This window comes from Lingula anatina, chromosome 3, assembly GCF_051362555.1.
Source record: "Lingula anatina isolate TDL-2025a chromosome 3, LinAna3.0, whole genome shotgun sequence".
Taxonomy (NCBI): Eukaryota; Metazoa; Brachiopoda; class Lingulata; order Lingulida; family Lingulidae; genus Lingula; species Lingula anatina.
This window is the reverse complement of record NC_141769.1, coordinates 3,608,794-3,631,041: the sequence shown is the minus strand read 5'-3', so window position 1 is coordinate 3,631,041 and position 22,248 is coordinate 3,608,794. Positions and strand designations below refer to the sequence as shown.

The window sequence follows — 22,248 nt, the reverse complement described above, 5'->3', positions numbered from 1 at the left end:
CGCCCGCCAATCAAATTTAAAAGCCCGCACTCAATGACTCATTAAACGATCTAGCCAATGAACGTGAACGAGTCAAAGCGCGCTTTGTTCAAATCCGGACCAATCAAAGATAAGGCTGAATATCAGGGACTTGCCGTAACCTGTGGGCAGCACGCAAATTACATCGTCTCTCAGTAGATAATGATGCAGGGCCTCAAACTGCTAGACCCTATGGTTTCAATTCCGATTTACTCATATTTTGCAAAGAATCAAGAGATAACTTAACACATTCTTTTTCGTAGTCACTCGCCTTGCTTTTTTTGTGTACGGTAATACACTCGGAACTACTCGGATGTCTCCGCACTCGACAATAACTATGTTGTTAGTATGGAGCTTGCGGAATCAGCCGAGGATTGCCGATTGACGGTCAACCAATCAGCGTTTTCACCAAACTTTGGTGAAAAATTTTGAAACATGGATTTGATTGGCTTATATAAACTAGGTCAAACTATTTTCGTCAGAGGTTACTTGACACGATGAAGATAGGCTACAGTGAAGAGGTTAGTGTCAAGTTAGCTCTGAAGCTCAGGGTGCCATATACCCGCATAGACTCTATGATAGAGACAATAAAATAGAGTAAGCTTCTGATTCCAGAAATTTTAAAAAGATAACTTTTTGCTCGCCTTCGCTTCAGCATTGCTGTAGATGTGCTGGGGTCGGTTTCACAAAGCAGTAGTAAGTTAGAACAACTAACTACTGCTTTGTGAAACCGGCCCCAGGTGTTTTTGTGCAATCGTGTTATGACGTCATCACCTCATGCTATCATCCAATGATATTTGAGGATCCAAGGGATAAACCCGTGACACATGCAACTGGGATTTTTTTGAGTCTGAGGGGTTTTCCCAAACGCATGCGCATGCGCATTTCCTCGAAACACTCCGATCTCTCTTGTGTCAGATCAGAGAACTAGAGAAAACTTCTATGGTCAGATCTACCTTGTTGAGATATCTACAGTCTTACATTTGACCAAAGCTGCTCGATACGGTAAGCTTGAAATGACTTTGAGTATATTTTCCATTAGAGAGATGCACGATAAGCTCTGTTATTGATCTTGTGCAATTTTGATCATTATTTACATCCAAAACACAAGCACGAAATGTTCTGCTTGGCCAAGTATGCATGCAGCACGTACTGTATATTATATTAGAGACAACGTATTTTTCACTGGGCGTGCTAGTGCCTTAAAATTACGTGCTGTTTAAATGTAGTCGTATTGACTCCTATGTACCAGAACATACACCAGTTGAACTGCGGCCGTAGAACTGCTCTCACACACCGCGCCGCGCGAGGCGGGAAATGCATGCAGTGTTTAGAAAAATTCCCTGGCTGATCCTACATGTATTTTGGGCTGTCAAAATTGTATTTGCTGGGTAAATTCTATATAACTAAAGTTGTGTTATTATCAGTTCTACAGATTTGTAACTGTAATTATTGCCCTAGATTGTGTTGTATAGTCAAAGTAATACTTTTATTAATTTTGGAATTTTATTTGAAAATTTGAGCAGGATATATCAACCATATTAAACTGTTCCTAAAGATTCTCCCATTTTGGTAGGTATGTTGTACAAGTACATAAATGCATACATATCATTGTATTTTTATGGATGATTCAACTGTTTTTACATATATTGTGGTGGATGGGGAACTATAGCTATACCCAGTGCCAGGTAGATCAGTGGGCCTGGTATGGTAGGCCTTGTATGAAGCAGCCACAACAAATTTAATATTTGTTTTTGATTATATGTTGATTAAGTTCTTGATTCTACAGTCCTCTCCTCACGTTCATTTGTTACATCATTGCAAAAACATTAATATAATTTCATAATAATTTTGTCATGATATTCCCCACTGCTGCACGAATAAATGCACTAAAACATATCCTATTTCTTTTAAACAAACTTGTATTTGTTAGAATAAATAATGTAGCTACAACCAGCCTGTAGTGCCAGTTGGTGTTTGGGGGTGGGAGGCTGGAAAAGGTACAACGTGGGTAAAATTTTACAGATGCTGTTTACCAATAAAGTAAAAATAAAAACATTCCTATTAAGTGGTACCAAAATTGAAATGTATACATAGCCTATACATTGGCAATTTTCCCCATTGAAGAGACTGAGTCATTACAATAATAATAATCAAAACCTTTGGAATTGACAGAAAAAAAAAACGGGAATAAGATACTAGAGTGAATAAACATTATACTAAGAATTTATCAATTATTAAACTAGCTTATCATAATTGGCAACTGAAAATATGTTTATCTATTCTGTTACAGCTGGAGTGGCAAACAAAAACAAATATTGTGTTTGAGCAGTATGGCCAAGTTTATAGGCAGTCACAGGACTCATCATGGCTACAAAACAGACATTCTGACAGGAAAAAGTGAACTTGATCAAAAGTTTTTGTGTCCTCTGTGTAGTTGTCTTCTCAAGAAACCTGTTCAGAATTCATGTGGTCACAGATTTTGTGCTGAATGTCTGAGAGAAGTTACCAGGTAAATATTTTTTTAAGTAGTCTTCAATGATCAATGGATAATTGTCCCACCCCAAATGCAAATTGCCAGGAAAAATCTGAAGTTTTTCTGAATTACAGATTCTGTTCACTTTCTGCTTTAAGCTAATATACCAGCAGGTACAGTGCTAGGCTGAAGTTCCAGCAGGAAACTTAACTGTATCGATAGTATACTTATATTTTCATTGTTATTGTACTTTCAACTTTAAGTACTGTTATTGCCATAGTCATTGTAAATTTGTAGTTGCACCAAATAGATAAATTGATAATTAAACAGATATAAATATTTTAGCACAGACTGGTGCCCAACTTTAAATCTGATGAAGTGCTCACTGGTTGTCACTACTGGACCTAGTCCTTTGGATGAGGATGAAGCATTTGACATTGAAATTTCTGCCTTTGTGTGTGTGTGTGTGTGTGTGTGTATATATATATATAAATGAACACTACACTTTTAATCTAACAATTATTATTTCTCCCCACAGTGAAAATGAGAGTATAATATGCCCAGCATGTGAAGAAGAAGATGAAGTGATAGAAGATGAAAGTCTTTTGAGTATTGACAAGGTAGAATATTATAGTTAAATAATGTTGAGAAAAAATACATAAGACAACATGCACCAAGGGTGGTTACCTTCATATTTGTGTTATGACAGCTGAAATATTACATTTGCTCATTACTGCAAATAAGGCGAAAACCAATGAAGACATTTTTCTTTTTCCTTATTTTTTGGACGCAGTGGCAAAGAAATATCCACAGTTTCTGTGTCAAGGGAATTTCATCCGATCATTTTTGGATTGTTTTATGGGAAATACAAAAATTAAATGACATTTGAAATATATTTTTATTTTACAGGTATTTTCTGATGTTGCTCTAATCCGAGATATGGCAAAGTTAGAAGTAACCTGTCCTTACAGCAACTGTCAGTGGAGTGGAAAGTTTGGTGATCTGCAGGTAATGCTGTGAAAATAAATCAGTTTCTTTCTTTTTTTAATTTAATTTTTATTTTTTGTCTGTGCTGTGCATTACTAGACACATGCTGATAGTCCATCTTTCTGTGCAAAAGTACTGACATTAGATTAAATAGAAATCAGTGTGATTGTAATTCATTATGCCTTTCTGAAGTCATTTTACTTTTGAGATAGTTGGACAATAACCCCTGATATCTCTTGATTTTTAACAAATTTTAAGAAATTTTGAATATTTCCAAATCTCTCAAAATCTCCATGCTTCAGACAACATGGCTGGGCGTTATTATACAAAGTAAATACATTTTTTAAATAAAAGAATTTCTGCATGGCATCTTACAGCAACACGAGGAGGGGTGTCCACATAAACCCTGTGAACATCCCCAGTGCAAGGGCTCCCATCCACAAGGGAGCTGTCCTAACAGAAAAGATCAATGTCAGTCTTGTGGATTGCAGATGACTCTGAAGCAACTGCAGGTAATATGATTTCCTTGTGATGGTTTGTCACTGTAACAGAGTTGTGATGATATGATATTGTAAAATTGGGCCTCAACTTCAAGTCTATGTTATATATGTGACCTAATGTCCAGCATAGTCAGCATGTTGGATCCATGTCAATTCTAAATCATATTATGTTTCAACAATGAAGGTTCTTGAAAATAAAAGAATATTTATTTACTAGTATGATAATCCCACAGGCTTGAGCTGTAAGTGCTCTTTGTTGCTGAAAAACTTTTTAAGAAAAGAAATTTGTGGAAAAACACATGCTTGCACTCTCTCACACACACACACAGACAGACACATACACACACTGGCATTGATTTATGAGTTCCACTTTGTTGAATCAACACACACAATAAGCTTATGGACCAAGATCTATCACATGAATGATCCTACATTAACCTAGGCGTACTAATATATGTTAAATATTTCAGAGCACCCATCCTTCAGAATGCCCCAAAGCATGTGTCACTTGTCCGAACTGTGAATCTGTAATGCTTCGTGAAAATGTAAGTATGATATTGACAGTGCATATAGTGTGTTTATCTTCTTCTGTGTATGGAAAAATATCTATAACATAAAGTCTTAAAAGAAAAAAATTAAAATTTTTGGAAGCATTTTTGTTTGCTTGTGTTAAATCATGAAGATATTATTGAAGAAAGCATGGTGTTTGTATTTCTTCATTACATTTGGCTTAAAGTCAAATGCTCTATCCATTATAATAACCTTTTTCTGCATGTTTTTTGTCAATGAAGTCAGTTGTCATTAAAATAGGGAAGTTCACATAGAAAGTAATCAAGTTTAAATCTGAAAATTTCAGTTATCCACACACTTGCAGCAATCTGGAAATTGTGGTAGTGCACTGGCACTGTGTGCTTTTGGCTGCACAGAACCTGTAAGTATGAGACATTACATCTCCTGTTTAATGTCAGAACACAACTTACTAATAATGAGAATATGGAAGCTCCATTGTTTTCAAAATAGCCTGTCTATTTTAATAGAGTGTAGTGGAGCACACTTAAAATAACTAAAGGTTATAGTTACAAGAGATGCATGTTTTGTGCCCTCTTTTCCTCTCTCCATCTAAGACCCCATTAATAGAGATTAGATCAATCCAACTAGATCGACCTAACTCCCTGGGGGTTCACGCTAAGTAGCTGTCAGCCACACCAGTAATTAACTTTTGTGACCGCTGCCAGCGGTCACAAAAGTTAATTACCTCCTTACAGCTTGTAGTAGGCGGGATGGACACTTAAGCCGGATTATCTGACAGTAATCTAGTGAGACTCCCCACGGGGATAGATCAATCTAAAATCTATGGGAATGTGCTCTTAGTATACCAAATTCAATGAATAACAGTTTTGTTCCCTCTGAATAAATTTCAAGTGTGTCAACAATAATCATTCTTGCAGATTAAAAAAGATGTGTATGATAAGCACAAATGTGAAAGTGCACACATTCATTTGGACAAGCTAAGAGTGAAGTTGGAAGAACTGACCTTGACTGAAGTGGAGAGTTCACAGGAAGTGCCCGAAGACATCAAAAAGAGGCTGGGAGACGTGAACACATTAATGAATAATCTAGATGACAAAATTGGCGACTTGAAACGCAAGGTACAGCAGCTTAATACAAATCATATGGAGGATTCAGGAATAGGAAATAGTTTTAACAGCATGACTGGTGCAGAGGGCGGTGGAGAGGCAAGTATTGTGTCGGCAGTTGAAACAAGGCAGAGAGGAATGGATGGTGTTGATGGAAACTCTGTGGCAAGTTCTCTTCAACTGCCAAATAGCACACCTCTGAATCAGTTGAAAAGCAGCTTGCAGGTCATTGATAACAAGGTAGCAACGTTTGAAGGGATCATGGCTGTTCTGGGTAATGAGGCAGAAAAATGCTCTAAGCATCTTGAAAACTTTGAAAGGGAAAGACGCAGAGACAGAGAAAGGATCGACGTCCAGGAACGCACCATCAAAAGCTTAGAGAGAGCCATTGCTCTCAAAGATGTTGCTCTCGCAGAACAAGATCTTCGCATCCAGGCCTTGGAATTGGCATATTATGATGGCACTATGATATGGAAAATCGACAACTTTGCCCGTAGAAGAGAAGATGCCATTCGTGGTCGTGTAACATCAATGTACTCCCCTTGTTTCTATACAAGCCGTACAGGTTATAAGCTTTGCTGCAGAATCTACCTAAATGGTGACGGCATGGGAAAGGGTTCTCACGTCAGCTTATTCTTTGTCGTCATGAGAGGTCAAAATGATTCACTATTGAGATGGCCATTTCAGCAAAAAGTCACTTTCATGATGATCGACCAGAACAACCGTGAGCATGTCCTGGATGCCTTCAGACCCGATCCAACCAGCTCCAGCTTCAAACGCCCTACGTCTGAAATGAATATCGCCTCTGGTTGCCCTCTGTTTTGTCCTCTTAGTCAGCTCCAAGATTCCAGACATGCATACGTCAAAGACGATACAATGTTTATTCGTATAATAGTTGATTGCAGTGGTCTGTAAGTTGTAGAGTTTGGAATTTATATTAATTAAAATTTTTGGCTATGGATGCTTTTTCTATGAGGTTTTTTCAGATACCTCTGCCTTGTATCTTGCACCTTGTTGCTATCAAATTGCAAGCCAGGAATGCATAAAATATGATTATGACATTAGAATTGCTTCAGATTAACTTTTATGGTCTTTAGATCTGCATTGGGAAACATGAGAAGCTATGCAAAGATAAAAATAATACTGGTGTGCGAGATGGAAAACCACACCAATAAAATTATTTTCTTCAAGTGCTGTAGTTTTGCATATTAATTTACACATGCAAGTATTGCCATTTCTAAGATTTGGCTTTAGGCTTCGTTCACATGGAAAGTCTATTTTCTAAAAATCTATTTTCTATTCGCAGTATCTTATGATCATGGTCTGTGCCCTGAATATCCCGCGGCGTAATTACTGGCAGCGCGAGCCAGTTACTTAAAGTAACTTATAGTAACTGGCTCGCGCTGCCAGTAATTACGCAGCAGGATATTCAGTGCACAGACCGTGATCATAAGACATACCGCGAATAGAAAATAGAATTTAAAAAATAGACATTGCATGTGAATGAAGCCTTAATCTTCCATGGGCCTTAATTTTGTAGGCCCTTAGCTAGTTACATGTTCTGAAGGTCCATCTTACCTGTGGCAAATAATTTAAATTCTGTGGTGATAATGTTTACCATTATGTAATATTGCATCATTATTGACAAAACAACCCATTTTATGTTATATTATTATTATTTTATTATTTATTTCATTATATATTATATTATTTTATTTTAAATAACCAATTTTGTGCAGCATTTCTTGTTTTTGTCTTTTTTGTTTACCAATGCAAAAATATCTTCATGTGACAATGTAAATACTTCGTATATATATTTTTTTTCAGCATTTTTATACAGATGACATAAAACCATGTCATATTTTGTTTTAAAAGTTGCAGGACTGATTCATAGGACTAATATGTATACAGATCAAGTTTGAAAATTATCTTAATTGGTTAAGTTCTGATGAAGTCATGCTTTATTGTATGTAAGTGGTTTTTCCTCAGATTCATTTCTTAAGCAAGATCCCAAATATGCATTTGTCAATGCTGATACAATGTTTATTTGTATAATAGTTGATTGCAGTGGTCTGTATGTGGATGTGGATGCTTTTCAATGGACTTAGCCTGTTATCGTGTATCCAGACAGTTTTGTTTCATGTGTGCTATTGTGTAAATATCATCTAGTATGCCTTCATTTATAGAGACATTATCATGCAATGGCTATAAAGTGATATCCCAGTGCATGTGTATAGAGGTATTATTATAATTTTCATTAATCTCAGCTTTCGTATTATCTGCCCTGCTTGTGACTCATGTTTTTTTTTTTTTTTTTTTATTCATGATTGCCACACATAGTTAAGACCCGAGTTTGAGTTAAAAATTAGCATGATCAGACAATTTTTTTGACCAGCATCCATCACAGTAAATGCAATACAAATTACACATTAGGTGGAAAATCAATCAACCTGTTGTCTTCAAACTTACAAGACTGGTGCAGATTATCAAAAGGAGTTTGAAAACAAGCCTGATTTGAGTATTACTCAAAAAGTTGTGCAGTTTTTTCACACATTTTTCATGGTGTTGTTTTTTACATCCATTGGCCTGAAGCCACTTTTTCTGGATATTCATATGTTAAAGTTGGTGTTGATTCTACTGTTGAAGGTATGTTTATGTAGAATAGACAAAAACTGTTTGGTGCATCATTTTTGCTTTATTGTCTGTGCTTTGCTGCCATGTTTTACAATGCAAAATAAATCTTTGTATGGCAATATAAATTAATATTTAAAGATAAAGTCTGTGTTCAGAATTGAAGTTATCAAACTAGCAGGATAGATCTATCTCACTAGGGATTCTTGATAACTATATGGCTAAGTCGGTCTATAATCAGCTTTATTGTCTGACGCTCCCTCCCAAAGCAACATGAACAACAACATGGACCCCAAAGTTTTTCCCCCAACTTTGCCTTAAGAACTTAAAGTTCCGTACCAGACAGTTAGGTTGATTACTTTAATTGATTGCCTCTTTGCAAGAATCCCCATAGAAATAGATCGATCATGCTACCACTGTAAGTTTATGTAAGTAGGTCAAGGTCGCTAATAGCCAAACAGGTTCAAAACAGGTTTGTTTCCGAGATCTCAAAAACTGGAGAGCCCAGAGCCCTGATCTTAGTGGCAAATGATGCCCTATATATTTATCTAAGGTTAGCCGAACTTTGGTAGTGACTGCCTAATTACTTTTTTTAATATAGATTTTTAACTATTTATGACATTGCAGAAATCGTGACTGGGAAATTCTCAATGAAATACTGGTTTTTGGTCATAGTATGCTATAGTAAACTACCCCAAACATATACCCAAAACTGCTAAATCAAATGTCAAATTTGACCTTGACCCTCATTTTCAAGGTCATTTGGCTATTTCATGGAGAAATATTGACGTGGGCTAAAAGTGATGTTTTGTTGCAACCCCCCCCCCCCCCCCCCCACCCAGTTCGCACATGCTCTTTCAGAATTCATATGGGTTCAAATTTAACCTGTGACCTTCACATGACCTTGTAAGTGCCCATTCCCTTCAAGTTCAAAGGTCATGTGCTGGGGAATCCTCCGCCACTGCCTTGAGCCAGTTGCAGTCTAGTTATTATTTTCATTATTTTAACAATAAATTGTTTTTTGTTTTTTTTTTTCAAACGTCCATTGTTTTGCACTCAGCCACCATTATTAACATTCACTGACTTTACCCAAGCTATACCCATCCATTTATCCATTCATGCAAGTTCGTAAGTAGAATATTTCACCCACTCTGGTATTCTAGCATCAACCTATACCACGGCCATCCTAAATTGCTTTAGTTGGTCGTTTTGCGCAGCTAACATATTTGGAAAGGGTTTTTTCCGAATGAGTCATCACATAGGGACTTTTATGGACAACTCGTGATGATGCAAAGATAATATAGATTTATTAGAAGGGGGTTAAGATAGTCTGTTAACATTTAATTGGGTATTTTTTGGGGTTAATTTATTTTGTGAGGCAACACTTTTAACGAAAACTAATAAATCTCAGAACAGTCACGCACTTGATCATGGCAGTAATTTAATTAGAACATCAGCTTTTTAAACACGATTCGTGATACTGCGTTAGAGTGAGATTTAGGTAAATTGTGTTTTATTGTTGGTAAATAAAGTGCTAAAGCTAAAATCACACTGAAGGACGTCTAAAATCGCCTTTGATTTCCGTGAATGCATCATGATCGCTATACCCCCCTCCCCCCCACCACCAACGGGACCCTGCATTTTAAGTGTAAGCTTAAGCTTCAGTTGTTGTCTTTAGGACTCCGTGTCCTGATAAGAGTAACCACAGACCTTGTAGACACCTTAATAAATTTTTCATTTTTCATGTTATAGTCCTACATGTGATGCAGGGGTCCATTGACACCGATTTTGGAAGTGGATCCTGGATTTTTTTAAGGGGGCGGGGGGGGGGGGGTACGCGGATGCATGGGGTTCGGGGCCCGCTTAAGGGCCCCAATTTTTTTTTTAATTAGAGGGCGAACGAAGCCAGTTGGTAGGCCTACGGTTTAGAACTATACTTTTTAAACAGTTAGTCATAATTCTAATTCCAAGACGGGGAAATTAGTGTGATTTTTAATGACTGAAGGGGCGGTCAGGACCCCTCTTCCCCCCCTCTAAATCCGCTTCTGGATACGACAAACCCCTGCAGAAAATCTACTCGGGTTCCAACAAAGAGGTTCGCAGCGAAGTGGTTTTGCCACTCTTCAGTAAATAGAGATCGATTTTGTCAAAAGAGCACAGATGATCGAGGGACAATTAAGGTGCGAAGAAGGAATTTTGCGTGGAGAAAATCATCAACATATGGCTTTTAACGTTTCTGATACAAATTATTATTACACGACCACGTGTACATACTGCACTGCTGAAATAGTATCCCTTTAGGGTAGGAGGTGTGCATCCCAGCACCGGGGACCTACCTTTCAGCCTACATGGAAGCATAGCAATGCCTTTGATTACACCTGGGGAAATAGATTTGCACAATGTAAGTGTCGCTTTGCTATCACCTCATTTGATCCTTTTGTGGATTCGCACGAGATCGTAGTTGGTTTCTACTTTAATGTTTGATGTAAAACCATTTAATTCCTATCGTTTTGTAAGATGTAAAAGGCAAAATAAATCCACACATTTATGAATGCGAATTATATATTATTCTTTTTCATACAGAGATTATATTTAAGCAGAAAAAGATTATTCATTAATTGATGTTGAGAGTGTATCTGCTTGACATTACTTTCCTATTTTTGACACTGCTATCTAGATGAATTGAAATAAATCAATAAAAGTGAAGAAAATTTATTTTATTTATTTATTTATTTATTTATTATTTGTCATTTAAAAGTGTCAGTAAGTGTAGGACCACTTTTGTAACGACAGCTTGAATAATTCAGATATGTTGATCCTGTAGCTCGGTAATGTTAATTTTGGGCACATGTGTAAGTACTTCTTCATGTGTTGTACATTAAATCATATGTATTGGGCACTTGAGTCTTAGAGATGATGTTAAATTACTGTTTGATACTGCAGGTGCCGACCCATATAGGTTCATATTAGTTTTGCAGGTGCAACACAAGTACCACCCCTTAAATCCTACATATGGCATATATACTACAATAACAAATACCAGTAGATAACCATTGGCTTGAGTGGTATATAATAGAGGTATTAAACAAAGTGACTCCTTATTTACACATGGATTGATGCCTACTGTATCCTGCGGTGATGGTATGCAGGCCCATGTAGTGCAGGGGAAACTGTTAACATACAGGAAAGATATTATTAATGTGACTACTGACCTCAAGAATTGACTAGGGGATTATGGTGAATATTGTGAACAGTATGACTGGTGCTTTATATTAATACAGACATATTGGATATGGTAAATGTGATACTGTAATACTATTGTATAAATATAAATGCAACAGTGTCTATGGATAATACAAGGTTTAAACAGCTTTCATGATTTAAGTAGATATATGTTCAACTTCCAAATGCAATGGCAGCTTACCTGGCTAGGAAATTATAATAGAATAGTGTGCTGCAATTCTTCATTTTTTAGTCACTGAAGGAAAAAACAAATAGTGGTTGTTTTAATTGTTTTCTTTTAAGCAAAGGAAATTATATTTAAAATTTTGGGCAAGCTTGAAGCATGACCAATCATGTAAAATTCCACTTACTAGCTCAAACAAGACTCATTTTCATCATATTGTACATAATATATACCAGGAGACTGCACTTTGATTTTGTAAAATGTAAATTTTAAGACATTTAAAACAGTCACTGAATCCTCCATTCAAAGTCGGTATTCTCCTGGCATATTTGGTACCTTTTTGTCAAAGACCAATACAGACTACTCAACCAATCCATTCATATTTTTACATAATGTATAAGATTCAATGCATGTATCAGTCAGCACTTCATAATTTATTTAGCAATTTCTTTATTCAATTTGGTTTACTCAGTCAGAATATGTGGGAAGAAAAAATAATTTCCAGTATTGTATATATTAAGTATTAAAGACTGTTTGAAATTGAAGTTTGATTTTTTGTCACAAACCAGTATTTATTTAACACTGAAAAAAATAATCAGAATTTTTAAAATGTTGTACCATTGAATTTTTGCTGAGATTTTATTCATTTTTAAGCATCAGTCAAATGCTGTGGTGCAGTATGTAGTTGCAGCTGTCTATAGCTAAGCTTGATGGACTGAACTATTCACTTGTTGTATAATATAAGAATGAATATCAGTGCTTATTATGAGAATCAATAGCAATTCTTTTTATGACCGGTGGATTAAAAAAGTCTGTGTTCTGTTAATGATCAGTTTATTTATTTTACATCTGCAGGTCCTGTACAATATGAATCTCATCTCCATCCTGTAATCATCATATAAGAGTCCAGAATCTCTTATGTGAATCTCGTCACCTGAGGTCAGTTATTGTCATATAAGAATCTCTAATGATGAAGAAAAAGGCATCCTGCACCTGCTCTCCAGTGATCAACAAGCAACTTTTGCCATGCAAGGCATTCTACTTTCTGTTCATGGCAGGTGAGAGCTACAACAGTGCATGTTTACCACACTGCCATATTGTAATTACCAGTAGAATTCAAACAGCCTCTGTGGAATAAGACTTTACATTTGCACTACTTTGAAAGTCAAAACAGTAACAAAAAAGAAATTTAAACTAATATTGAACCTCATTGATTTAAAGAACATTAAATTCACATTGTAATATATTGATGTATGGCAAAATGTCATGACCAAACCTGACCATTTCTTTGTACATCCCCAGGTGTTGCATCACTCCTGCCGTACTTGACAGTGTACATGAAGCACATAGGACTAACAGCGTCAGAATCCGCCATAATCTATGGCGTCATGCCTTTTCTAGGCTTTCTCATCAGGCCTATATGGGGAATAATAGCTGACAAGTTCAATAAACATAAAATAGTGCTGATCGTTTGTGCTCTATTTGCTGGAACGTTCCATGTCACGTGTCTTTTTGTTCCTCACGTGGAACCCGAGTTGGTACCAGTTCATGTATTTTTCCATGCAAATAGCAGTTCAGTGACTGTCAGCAAATGCCAGTTGTATGGGACGAATGTGGAAGATCTTGATCTGCATGGTAAATGTGAAGAAAGTGTTCTGAAAGAAAATACATTGAAGGCTACTCGGCTGTGTAATTTGACATGCACAGTACTTGACACACTAATGAACGATGGTTCTGAGACCAGCCTCCAATTTTGTAACAGTACTGCTAACTATTGCCTGGAACTGTTTGACTCGAATTTAGTGAATGTGGAAGATGTCTCTTTGGAGCTGATTTTCTTGAATTCTACCAGTGACAAAATCTCTGTTTTACCTTGGAAAGATTGCCCACAGTATTCAATCGAATCATTTAGGGCAAACAATACTTACTTTGATGTATTTAAAGTACAAAATGAATTGAACATGAAATGTCAGATTCAGTATTGCAACAAAAATGATTCTCAGAATGAAGTCATAAATGACAGTAAGATAAGCAGCCATGATTTAACTTTCGGTCTGTTCTTGGTGCTGTTTTTTATTGGGCAGACATTTTACATGCCTTGTCTAAGTATCAATGATGCTATCACTTACGGTATTTTGGGTGATGAAGGTAGCAAATGGGGGCGTACAAGAATGTTTGGAACGATTGGTTTTGCCACATTTGCTGTCATCTCAGGGCTTTTTATGGACTCTTTTAGTGAAAGCGAATCTCAGCCTGATTTTTCTCCGGCATTTTACTTGCATGGGGGTATGCTTTTGTTGGCTGCAATCTCTTCAAAATTCATGCACATAGCTGAGGATGTACACTGTTCTCAGATGATGAAGAATCTCTCACTTTTATTTAAAGACACTGAGATTTGCTTATTTCTCTTTGTCATGTTAATCTTGGGGATATATGCTGGAGTTCTAATGTCCTTTCTATTTTGGTACCTGGGAGAATTGTGCAGTCCCAAGCTTCTGATGGGGCTCACGCTGTTGGTGGAATGTGTCGCGGAGACCCCAATGTTATATTTCGCTGGATTCATCATAAAAAAAGTGGGTCATATACCATGCTTGCATGTCACTCTTCTTGCGTATGCTCTACGATTCGGAGCCTACTCATTTCTGAAAGAGCCCTGGCTCGTTCTGTTGATAGAGCCACTGCATGGGATCACATACGGCCTCCTGTTCTCTGCGGCCACAGAGTACACGGATATCATAGCCCCCCCAGGGATGTCGGCGACTCTGCAGGGTCTGATGGCAGGAATACACTGGGGCATGGGTATGTCGAGCACACAGATACGACTCGATCTTTTCAATAGGCAAAAATTGTGAAACTTTCAGATATGTAATTTTATAATTACAAAATTATATTTCTATACAGCATTTGTGGTACTTTTACTGCACGGAAGAGAACTGTAGAGTAACCTGATTTTCAATTTTGTTGCTACCAATCAATAGAATTTTATTTTTGATTTTTTGAAATTATAACCTAAAAAATACAGTATCAGTAAAATTCACCATTTTCCTCCATTGAAAAGTCTGAGTTATTACCATATGCACAGTTCCTAATTTATTCAGACACTCATGTAGGAAAGCAAGTAAGTACTTTTTTTGCACATGCAAAAGTGGGTGTATGACCACACACACACACACACACACACACACACACACACACACTTGACCGAATGGCTTATTTCATCTATCTCAAAAAATATAAATAAAATGACGAGCAGAAATTCTCATGTAGATCATCGCATATTCACTAGCAGTGAATGCAAATTTGCAGAAGGGATTACTACATATACAGCTACTGACATGCACTGAGTGAACTCCATGCTATGACAATCTTTCATTCTGTTGTTCTACACCTTTTTTGCCCAACTTTTTAGTAGGTCCTTACTGATCAAAACTTTTTAATGGATTTCATCAAGACTTCACAAATATGCAGTTAACCTTTTTTTTTAGTCAAATTAATATACTTTTGTATTTGATAACACTAGGACTTGGCATTGGCTCCCTGGTCGCTGGCCAGCTGTACCACGCCTATGGTGGAGTGGTGATGTTCCGCTGCTTTGCTTTCTCCTCCCTGATTGTATTGGTCATTGTCTGGCCACTGGAGAAATTTGTTGTCAGGAAGAAACATGTGAAAAAAGAACACACAGAAGAAGAGGAAGGTATGGTTGATTCATGTAATAACAATGAAAGAAAAAATTAATTTGGAGGTTTTTCTTTCTTTCTTTCTTTTTTTTATTTTTGTTAAAGAAATGGTAGATATCTAAAATGCATATATAAGAGACATATTTGGCTTCTTGCCATGTTAACTATTACTTGCCCTTCTTTAACATTGTGTTAGATGCTGTGTTTCAGAAGTGTAGGTGCATTTTTTAGATATCAATTTTATTACCAGTAAAAGATGTAAAGTGCCTTTAAGGCATATGCACAGGCCATTTGAAGAAATGGAAAGATTAGCGTGAAGCCAGAAATGGCACCTGGGTTGAAAATGGTCTTGCAAGCTCACACTTCAGTCTTAGACAAATTGTGGACCCTGGACATTTTAAAAAGGAACTTAAAACCCACCTTTTTAAACAATATTATCTTTAAATTCTTGAAAAAACACTTCTTAAGAAGAACTGCTCTTAGTCATAGTTTTAAATTTCTCCTTTTTTTATCCATTTTATATATCCTTTCATCTTATAACCATTAGCAATATTTTACTTTTAATTTGGATTTTATAATTTTTGTAAAGTCTACTGAACACATGTTGGATTTTAGACTATAAATAAATATTATTATTATTACCTAAATTTGTGGAGATTTGCATTTCATTTTAAAAAGATAACTTGAACAGTGGGGTATATGTGGACGTTTATAGAATTTTCTCCAGACCTGTGTTCGAATCAAATGTATTTATTGACTAAATTTACACTTTTTAAGCATAAATTGAATGTCAGCCTATATAGTTTTAACGTTATCATAATCTATGAGCTGAGCAATTGTAAGTCAGTGTATTTTTAACTGTTGGCCATGAGACATGTTGGTAGCACTTTTCTTTTAGACAAGGAAAACAACCAGAAGATTCCAGAAACTGGTGAGGAGATCCCCCTCAGTGCTGATGAAGAAATTGGTGTAAATTTACTTTCTCTGGAACAAAATGAGAATCAGGAGAGGGAGACGGAGGGAGAAAATCAGGATGAGAACAGAAAGATTTCACTTGTGGAGAATTCAGTAGCTTGAGACATACAGCTCAGCTCTGTTTACGTGAACATTTTTATTGTTGATTTTTAATGTTGAATTTTGAAATATCTGATGTCTATAATATAATATAATGTGACTTTTTTTGCTCAAAACAAAAGAAATATCAGGATTTTTACTTTTTATTTTTAATTTTTACTTTTTATGTACAGACACATCTGTGTCTGTATATATAGCTGTCACCTGTGTCTGTCGTCGTTGCTGTCGTTGTGCACTTTCAGTGTTACAGTGTACAAATGAGATGAAAACAGTTTGACTTTTTGTCTTCAAAGTTACAGAACTGTTGAATATTCATAAAATACAGGGCAAGTTTAAAAATCAGCCAGATTGTACCATTTTTCCAAAAGTTCCGTATGCATTAAAAAATACAGGTGAAGCTCAAAATTCAGCCTGATTGGACCATTTTTCCAAAAGTTCCGTATGCATTAAAAATACAGGTGAAGCTCAAAATTCAGCCTGATTGGACCATTTTTCCAAAAGTTATGCTGTTGTTTTGCATTATTCAGCACATTTTATCTGCCCTTATACAAATAAAATGAGAACTTAATTTTTTTCAGCATATTTTATCAAATGGCAAATTGGCAGACCAGCTTGATTATATTTTTTTTTCTTGATGCCTGTACATTTGACAGCTTTGCTGCCTTGTTCTACCTACATATTTAAAAACTTTGATCTGAATGGAATTGTTTGTCAGTGTGTATAGCAATTCTTGCATCATTAGTTTTTATAGACTATCTTTAACACATAAACTGAGGAAAAATTTTATAAGCACTATGGGTTATATACGTTTGTGTGTGTTTGTGTGTCATACAAATAGTGAATTTTGTTGTTAATTGTGCTACAGATTACTGTGTGTAGCCCATTACATGTTATAAAAATACTTACTATATACTGTTACTTATTTAGAGTATGTACTGTTGCTTGGTGAAATAATTGCTATATACAAATTTAAATATGTAAAGATAAAAAGTAGTCTTCTGTCTCCCAACCATCCAAATAGCTCATAATGTTTAGAGATGAGCATTTTATGAAAAACCAATTTAATTAAGTTTTGATTTGATGTTGTAATTGTTTTTTCTAATCTTCATTTCATTTTTAAGATTTTTAATTAACATAGTGTTTTGATAACTATTTAAGATGGTGTTTAATTTCTTAACATTGTATTTGAAAATTGACTAAAGGAAAATTAAATCACTTTTGTAATTAGAAGTTTATGCTACTGACTTCGTATTTTAGTAACTTGTGTCATATATTTATTCAACTTTATTTAAGATAACCTGCAGGTTTTTAAAACAGAGTTTTAACCAAACATACCTAATATTTTAATGTTTAATATGTTTTTATGCCAGCAGTACAAGATGCCCTCTCGGTAAAAAAATGATTTAAAAATTATTCCACATCCCTAACATTAACTAATACTTAAACAATGCATAGAAAAAAAAGAAAAAGAATGAAACTTAAGATTATCAGGAAAATTGTTTGAGATAGAAACTTAAAGGGATAATAACTCTTCGTTTTGGCCAAAAAATGAATTTTATTGGAGTAAACAACAATTTTCCCATACTTACCAATGGTTAATGAATCCATTTTTGCGTTCAAAGTTAGTCCCTGGTTTTTTTCTAAAAAGTTTGGTTTTTTGTTAAAATCTCTTAAGAGATTAAAACAGAGTGCAGCCATCAATGGAAGTAACGTGATCTGAAGACAAGCTCAGATATCAGAATAATAGCTATAACTGCTGTTTTTGTGGCAAAATAGAATATATTATATTTCTATGAGTTAACAATGTTTTTTATTGTGAAATAAAGATATCATACGAAGAGTTATTATCCCTTTAAGTAATTATTATTGTAATTTTCTATTATTCTTATTCTTATTGGTCTTTTAGTTGGTTCTCTTTTCACAACTAGTGAAGACTATTTTGTTAGCTTGTGAAGACCATGAAAATAAATTTTATAAATGGGGACGATTTTTTCGTTTAAATTTCCGAGTGAAAATAACATTGGATGCTTTTGCCCTCCCCCCCCCCCCCCCCCCCCCCCCCCCAATCTCCTCGTTCACAAACTCATTAAGCATTTTATTTTACATTGTGACAGCGTTTTAGGGCTTTCCCTGATTTTCTGCTATATTGAAAGGAAAATCACTGCTCTCCTGTTCGAATATGATGTTAAAAGTAGTCCCTTTGACACGTCAACAAAGCTGAAATGTTGTTTGGATATTTGGATATGTGTTTATTTCTAATGTGAACTTTTTTGACATAAAATCATGGTAGTGATTGAAAAGCTTTATTGGTGAAATAAAGTAAATATAATGCCTGCACTTTTTGTGTCTTTCAGTTATCAAGGAATACTATTCACGCCTATTATCGCACGCTGTAAAAGGATATAATTCTCTCTAGTGTGATGCAGAACGTGTCTTTTGGTAGTTTTCAGAATTCTTCCACGATAATCCTAGTGGCACTCTGCCATCCTGTGTATGCATCAGCCATTTGAGAAGGATAGTTTCTGCATTGCCCAACATGAAAACCAATCACCACTTCTCCTGTTGCCAGGTTCTCGCAGATACCTTCAACTGAGAAGGAAGATGATGAATCGATTATCAGAGCAAAAATTATATCTGATAGGAAGTTTTTTTTTTAATTTTGCAACTTCACTTGCGAGTTCCCCTAACTTTACCAGCAGATTTTCCCAATTATCTATTAATTTACACACTTTCTGCATATTTATGTACTATCGATTTTTGTTTAATTTTTAATCAATTTTGTTATAAAATACAGTATAGTTTTACAAAGTGCGCTCCCGTTATCTGTGTGATTTCATCACATTCTAACTTACTGGTGGAATGCCGGTGGACATTAAATTTATGGCGAACATAAAACTTCCCATCTATAACTGTTGGACTGTCGCATTCAGTGCCATTGAAAGTAAACCAATATCTGCGACAGGCTTCAGGGTTTCCAGCAGTGGCCATGACACGGATATTGCCATGGAAACCAACACGGAGCATGGTTGATCCCTTCGCTTTGACAAACCTCACCTCCTGAAGTAAAGTGTAGAAACAATTTTCATAATTTGGTTTTCTGGGTGCGTCTGACATATCAAATCTCGCACACTTAAATAAAAACCCTTTTCATTATTATTATTATTATTTATTTATTTATTTATTTATATTTTGGCCTGGCATAATTGTTATGGAAACTATAGAAAACTTTAATATCGAGATAACTTGACAACATTTGTGGCACGACAGGCGCTCTTTTCTTGTGCCCATTCTTTTATAAAAATAACAATCAATTACTTACAAAAAGTAGCAGAGTTACACGTACCAAGGATGTATATTGATATATTCAATATACGTCCTTGCACGTACCAACACCAATATACAGCTATGAACAATCAAACGCATCGAAAAATGTTTAGACTATATAAGACGTCTGTTAGTACCTTGATCAAGCCATTATCTCTCCCGTCATTTATATCTGTCCATGCAAATTGCTTCACGTTTCTTTGGACACAAGGAGTTCCTGAAATAGCATAAAAAGTAAAGGGCTTCCCATGCAACCAATAAACCAGACTGATGTATAGCAGTTATGTATAATTTACCAAAAAAAATCACAACAAATGATACTGGCTTTAATATATATTAAAATCATGTATCTGTATTTGTATCCGAAACTCACCGGGTTCCCCCTTTGGTCCAGGAGGGCCCCTTTCTCCCCGACGCCCGTCTCTTCTATCTCTTCCGTCGGTGCCGTCTTTTCCATCCTTTCCGTCTTTAAAACATTGCTATAAGATGAAAACTCTCTTCAGAAGTCTACCAGGACACGTATTAAAAAACCTTCACAATATTTCAATTGTATGATACTCAATGTATATGAATAAATTTGTAAATATAAAGGAATTCCCAAGTTTCACACGGGCGCAATTAAGACAGTTTATTGACATTATTACTTTATTATTGAATTGACACACCTGTCGAAAAACACTCAAATTTCCTAAATAGCACAATGTGCGAAAAAAGAAAACAACATGAAAAATTAAACGCATATTAAGGCGAAATTACGTACAAAAGCTTTTGATTACGAGTGATGCCATAAACATGCCTCAAAATTTATAAATTAATCTAGAGCTAGAAAACATGTTCGTGTCCATGCATTTTTTTTAATAATTAGACTCTTATTAGAGAATCGAACTTCAGACCATAACAACAGAAAACTAACGACTATTTCGAATAAAAGGCGGCCTGTTCATATAACCTTTGACGTAGCGCCTTGCAAATGTTGACCGGTAGCACCGACTGCTCCTACCTGACCCTGGGCGTTTGATATCAACGGGCCCAAATAACCCATTGCTGAAACAACCAAAAATGCTCTCGTCAAGTTACTCATAATGATGAGAAGGACTTGAATAGTCTTCGGCTGCGAAACTTGTATCAGAATATATGTAATGGCAGACGTCCTGTTATAAAGTGGCGATGAGTTCAGTTTCAGTACTTACCGGTCATGTGTCGCTCCCAGATTTATTTTCTACTGTTCAAAGACTCCATTGGCGAATTTTTGAATGGAAAATACCCGTAGATATTTCATCACTTACCTTGGTGCTAACGCAACACACACACACACACACACGTATGCACTCTCTCACATCTTAAATAGTTAGCAAATTTTAGTAATAATAGCAATAAATCTCAAACCACGGTTTTTTTGTTTAAAAAATGCCCCCTTAGACTTTTAAAGAGCTAGATCACACTTGGTAGGAACGCACGTGGTAAATGCGAATTAACTCTTTCTGTTTATTTTAGTCTGATATGATAGAAATGTATTTCGAAATTTTATGATTATAAAATTTTGTTTGTTATTGCTGTGTTGTATTTCTCCCAAAGATGTTGATTTAACAAGAATTTCGATGAAATCGTGATGTCGATATCAAATTATGAAAAATAACACATTAATTTGTTTAATTCATCACAAAGGCGATATTTTATCTTATGGCAAAATGTTTATGACTTATAAACTCTGAGTTGAGCTTTAAATGACCATCTATCTAGCTAGAGACATATCTGTGAATATCTGTAAAAAATCTATCTCTCGCCCTGGTAGATGGTAGGTACATGTACCGGTACGTACTCGAGCTCATCAGCCGACTCGCCATCCTCTTCATCTAGGCACAGACTGAAAAGAAAGTAATAGACTACTAGCTACAACTGGAATGAAGGAGACGGGTAACACCACAAAAGAAACTTTTTCGTCTTTTGACCCCCTGCATATTTATAATAACCTACGACCCTAAAACCTTAATTATTTATGTGGGTGGGAATCTAGGATGGCTCTCATTGCTTCACAAATGGTCGATAAAATTAGAATCCGTACTAGTAGAATGTATAGAAGGGTGCATGACATGTACAGCCAAGCGTGGTTTAATAATTATAATTCAGGAGGGTCCCTTTTGGGGTAGTCATCACAGTACACTAGTTCACTTGAAATAAAATCATGAATTCACAAATCACGGTAAAAGAAACTCACGCTTCTCGGGAAATAAAAAAGAGGCTTTCGCTGGTAACGAAAATACCCAATTGGACTCTCATTCAAACCATACACGTGAATATGGACTTACTAATAATGGAAAATAAACTATCTTTCAGACCTTCCCCAACATCCTCATTTTATTCAATATTTTTATCTTTTTAGACACAGCCTTTCTTGAGGACGCGAATCTTTCCCTTGCCCCCCCCCCCCCAAAAAAAAAAAAAGTGCTTGAAATAGTCCTTTAACATAAATATACATATTCCATAACTGACCAACTTAAGGACCGTTTTCAAAAGAAAG

The 22,248-nt window shown here is 35.7% G+C and overlaps 3 protein-coding genes across 5 annotated transcripts; 2 read left to right on the top strand and 1 right to left on the bottom strand.

Annotated features, from left to right (window-relative positions):
• The first annotated feature begins 835 nt into the window (after window positions 1-835).
• On the top strand, window positions 836-6,972 carry LOC106152529 (TNF receptor-associated factor 2-like). The gene is made up of 8 exons (XM_087009311.1): window positions 836-1,023; window positions 2,312-2,530; window positions 3,033-3,114; window positions 3,404-3,502; window positions 3,859-3,993; window positions 4,452-4,526; window positions 4,838-4,912; window positions 5,430-6,972. The coding sequence occupies exons 2-8, from the start codon at window positions 2,352-2,354 to the stop codon at window positions 6,531-6,533; spliced, it is 1,749 nt and encodes a 582-aa protein (XP_086865437.1). The 5' UTR covers window positions 836-1,023; window positions 2,312-2,351; the 3' UTR covers window positions 6,534-6,972.
• Window positions 6,973-10,151: 3,179 nt separating this feature from the next.
• On the top strand, window positions 10,152-18,743 carry LOC106153286 (major facilitator superfamily domain-containing protein 6). Of its 2 annotated transcripts, none has more exons than XM_087008702.1 (5): window positions 10,152-10,650; window positions 12,511-12,713; window positions 12,958-14,454; window positions 15,176-15,349; window positions 16,231-18,743. In XM_087008702.1, the coding sequence occupies exons 2-5, from the start codon at window positions 12,623-12,625 to the stop codon at window positions 16,407-16,409; spliced, it is 1,941 nt and encodes a 646-aa protein (XP_086864828.1). In that variant the 5' UTR covers window positions 10,152-10,650; window positions 12,511-12,622; the 3' UTR covers window positions 16,410-18,743. The 2 variants fall into 2 exon arrangements, with proteins under 2 accessions (XP_086864828.1, XP_086864829.1); XM_087008703.1 differs by lacking the exon at window positions 10,152-10,650 and adding an exon at window positions 11,014-11,544.
• Window positions 18,694-21,494, bottom strand: LOC147762791 (collagen triple helix repeat-containing protein 1-like). 2 transcript variants are annotated; one of them, XM_087008709.1, is made up of 5 exons: window positions 20,680-21,494; window positions 20,104-20,209; window positions 19,868-19,947; window positions 19,259-19,463; window positions 18,694-18,995 (listed from the first exon to the last, which is right to left on the bottom strand). In XM_087008709.1, exons 1-5 carry the CDS (start codon window positions 20,809-20,811, stop codon window positions 18,853-18,855), a joined length of 666 nt encoding a protein of 221 aa, XP_086864835.1. In that variant the 5' UTR covers window positions 20,812-21,494; the 3' UTR covers window positions 18,694-18,852. The 2 variants fall into 2 exon arrangements, with proteins under 2 accessions (XP_086864835.1, XP_086864836.1); XM_087008710.1 differs by having other exon boundaries at window positions 20,731-21,492.
• Window positions 21,495-22,248: the final 754 nt, after the last annotated feature.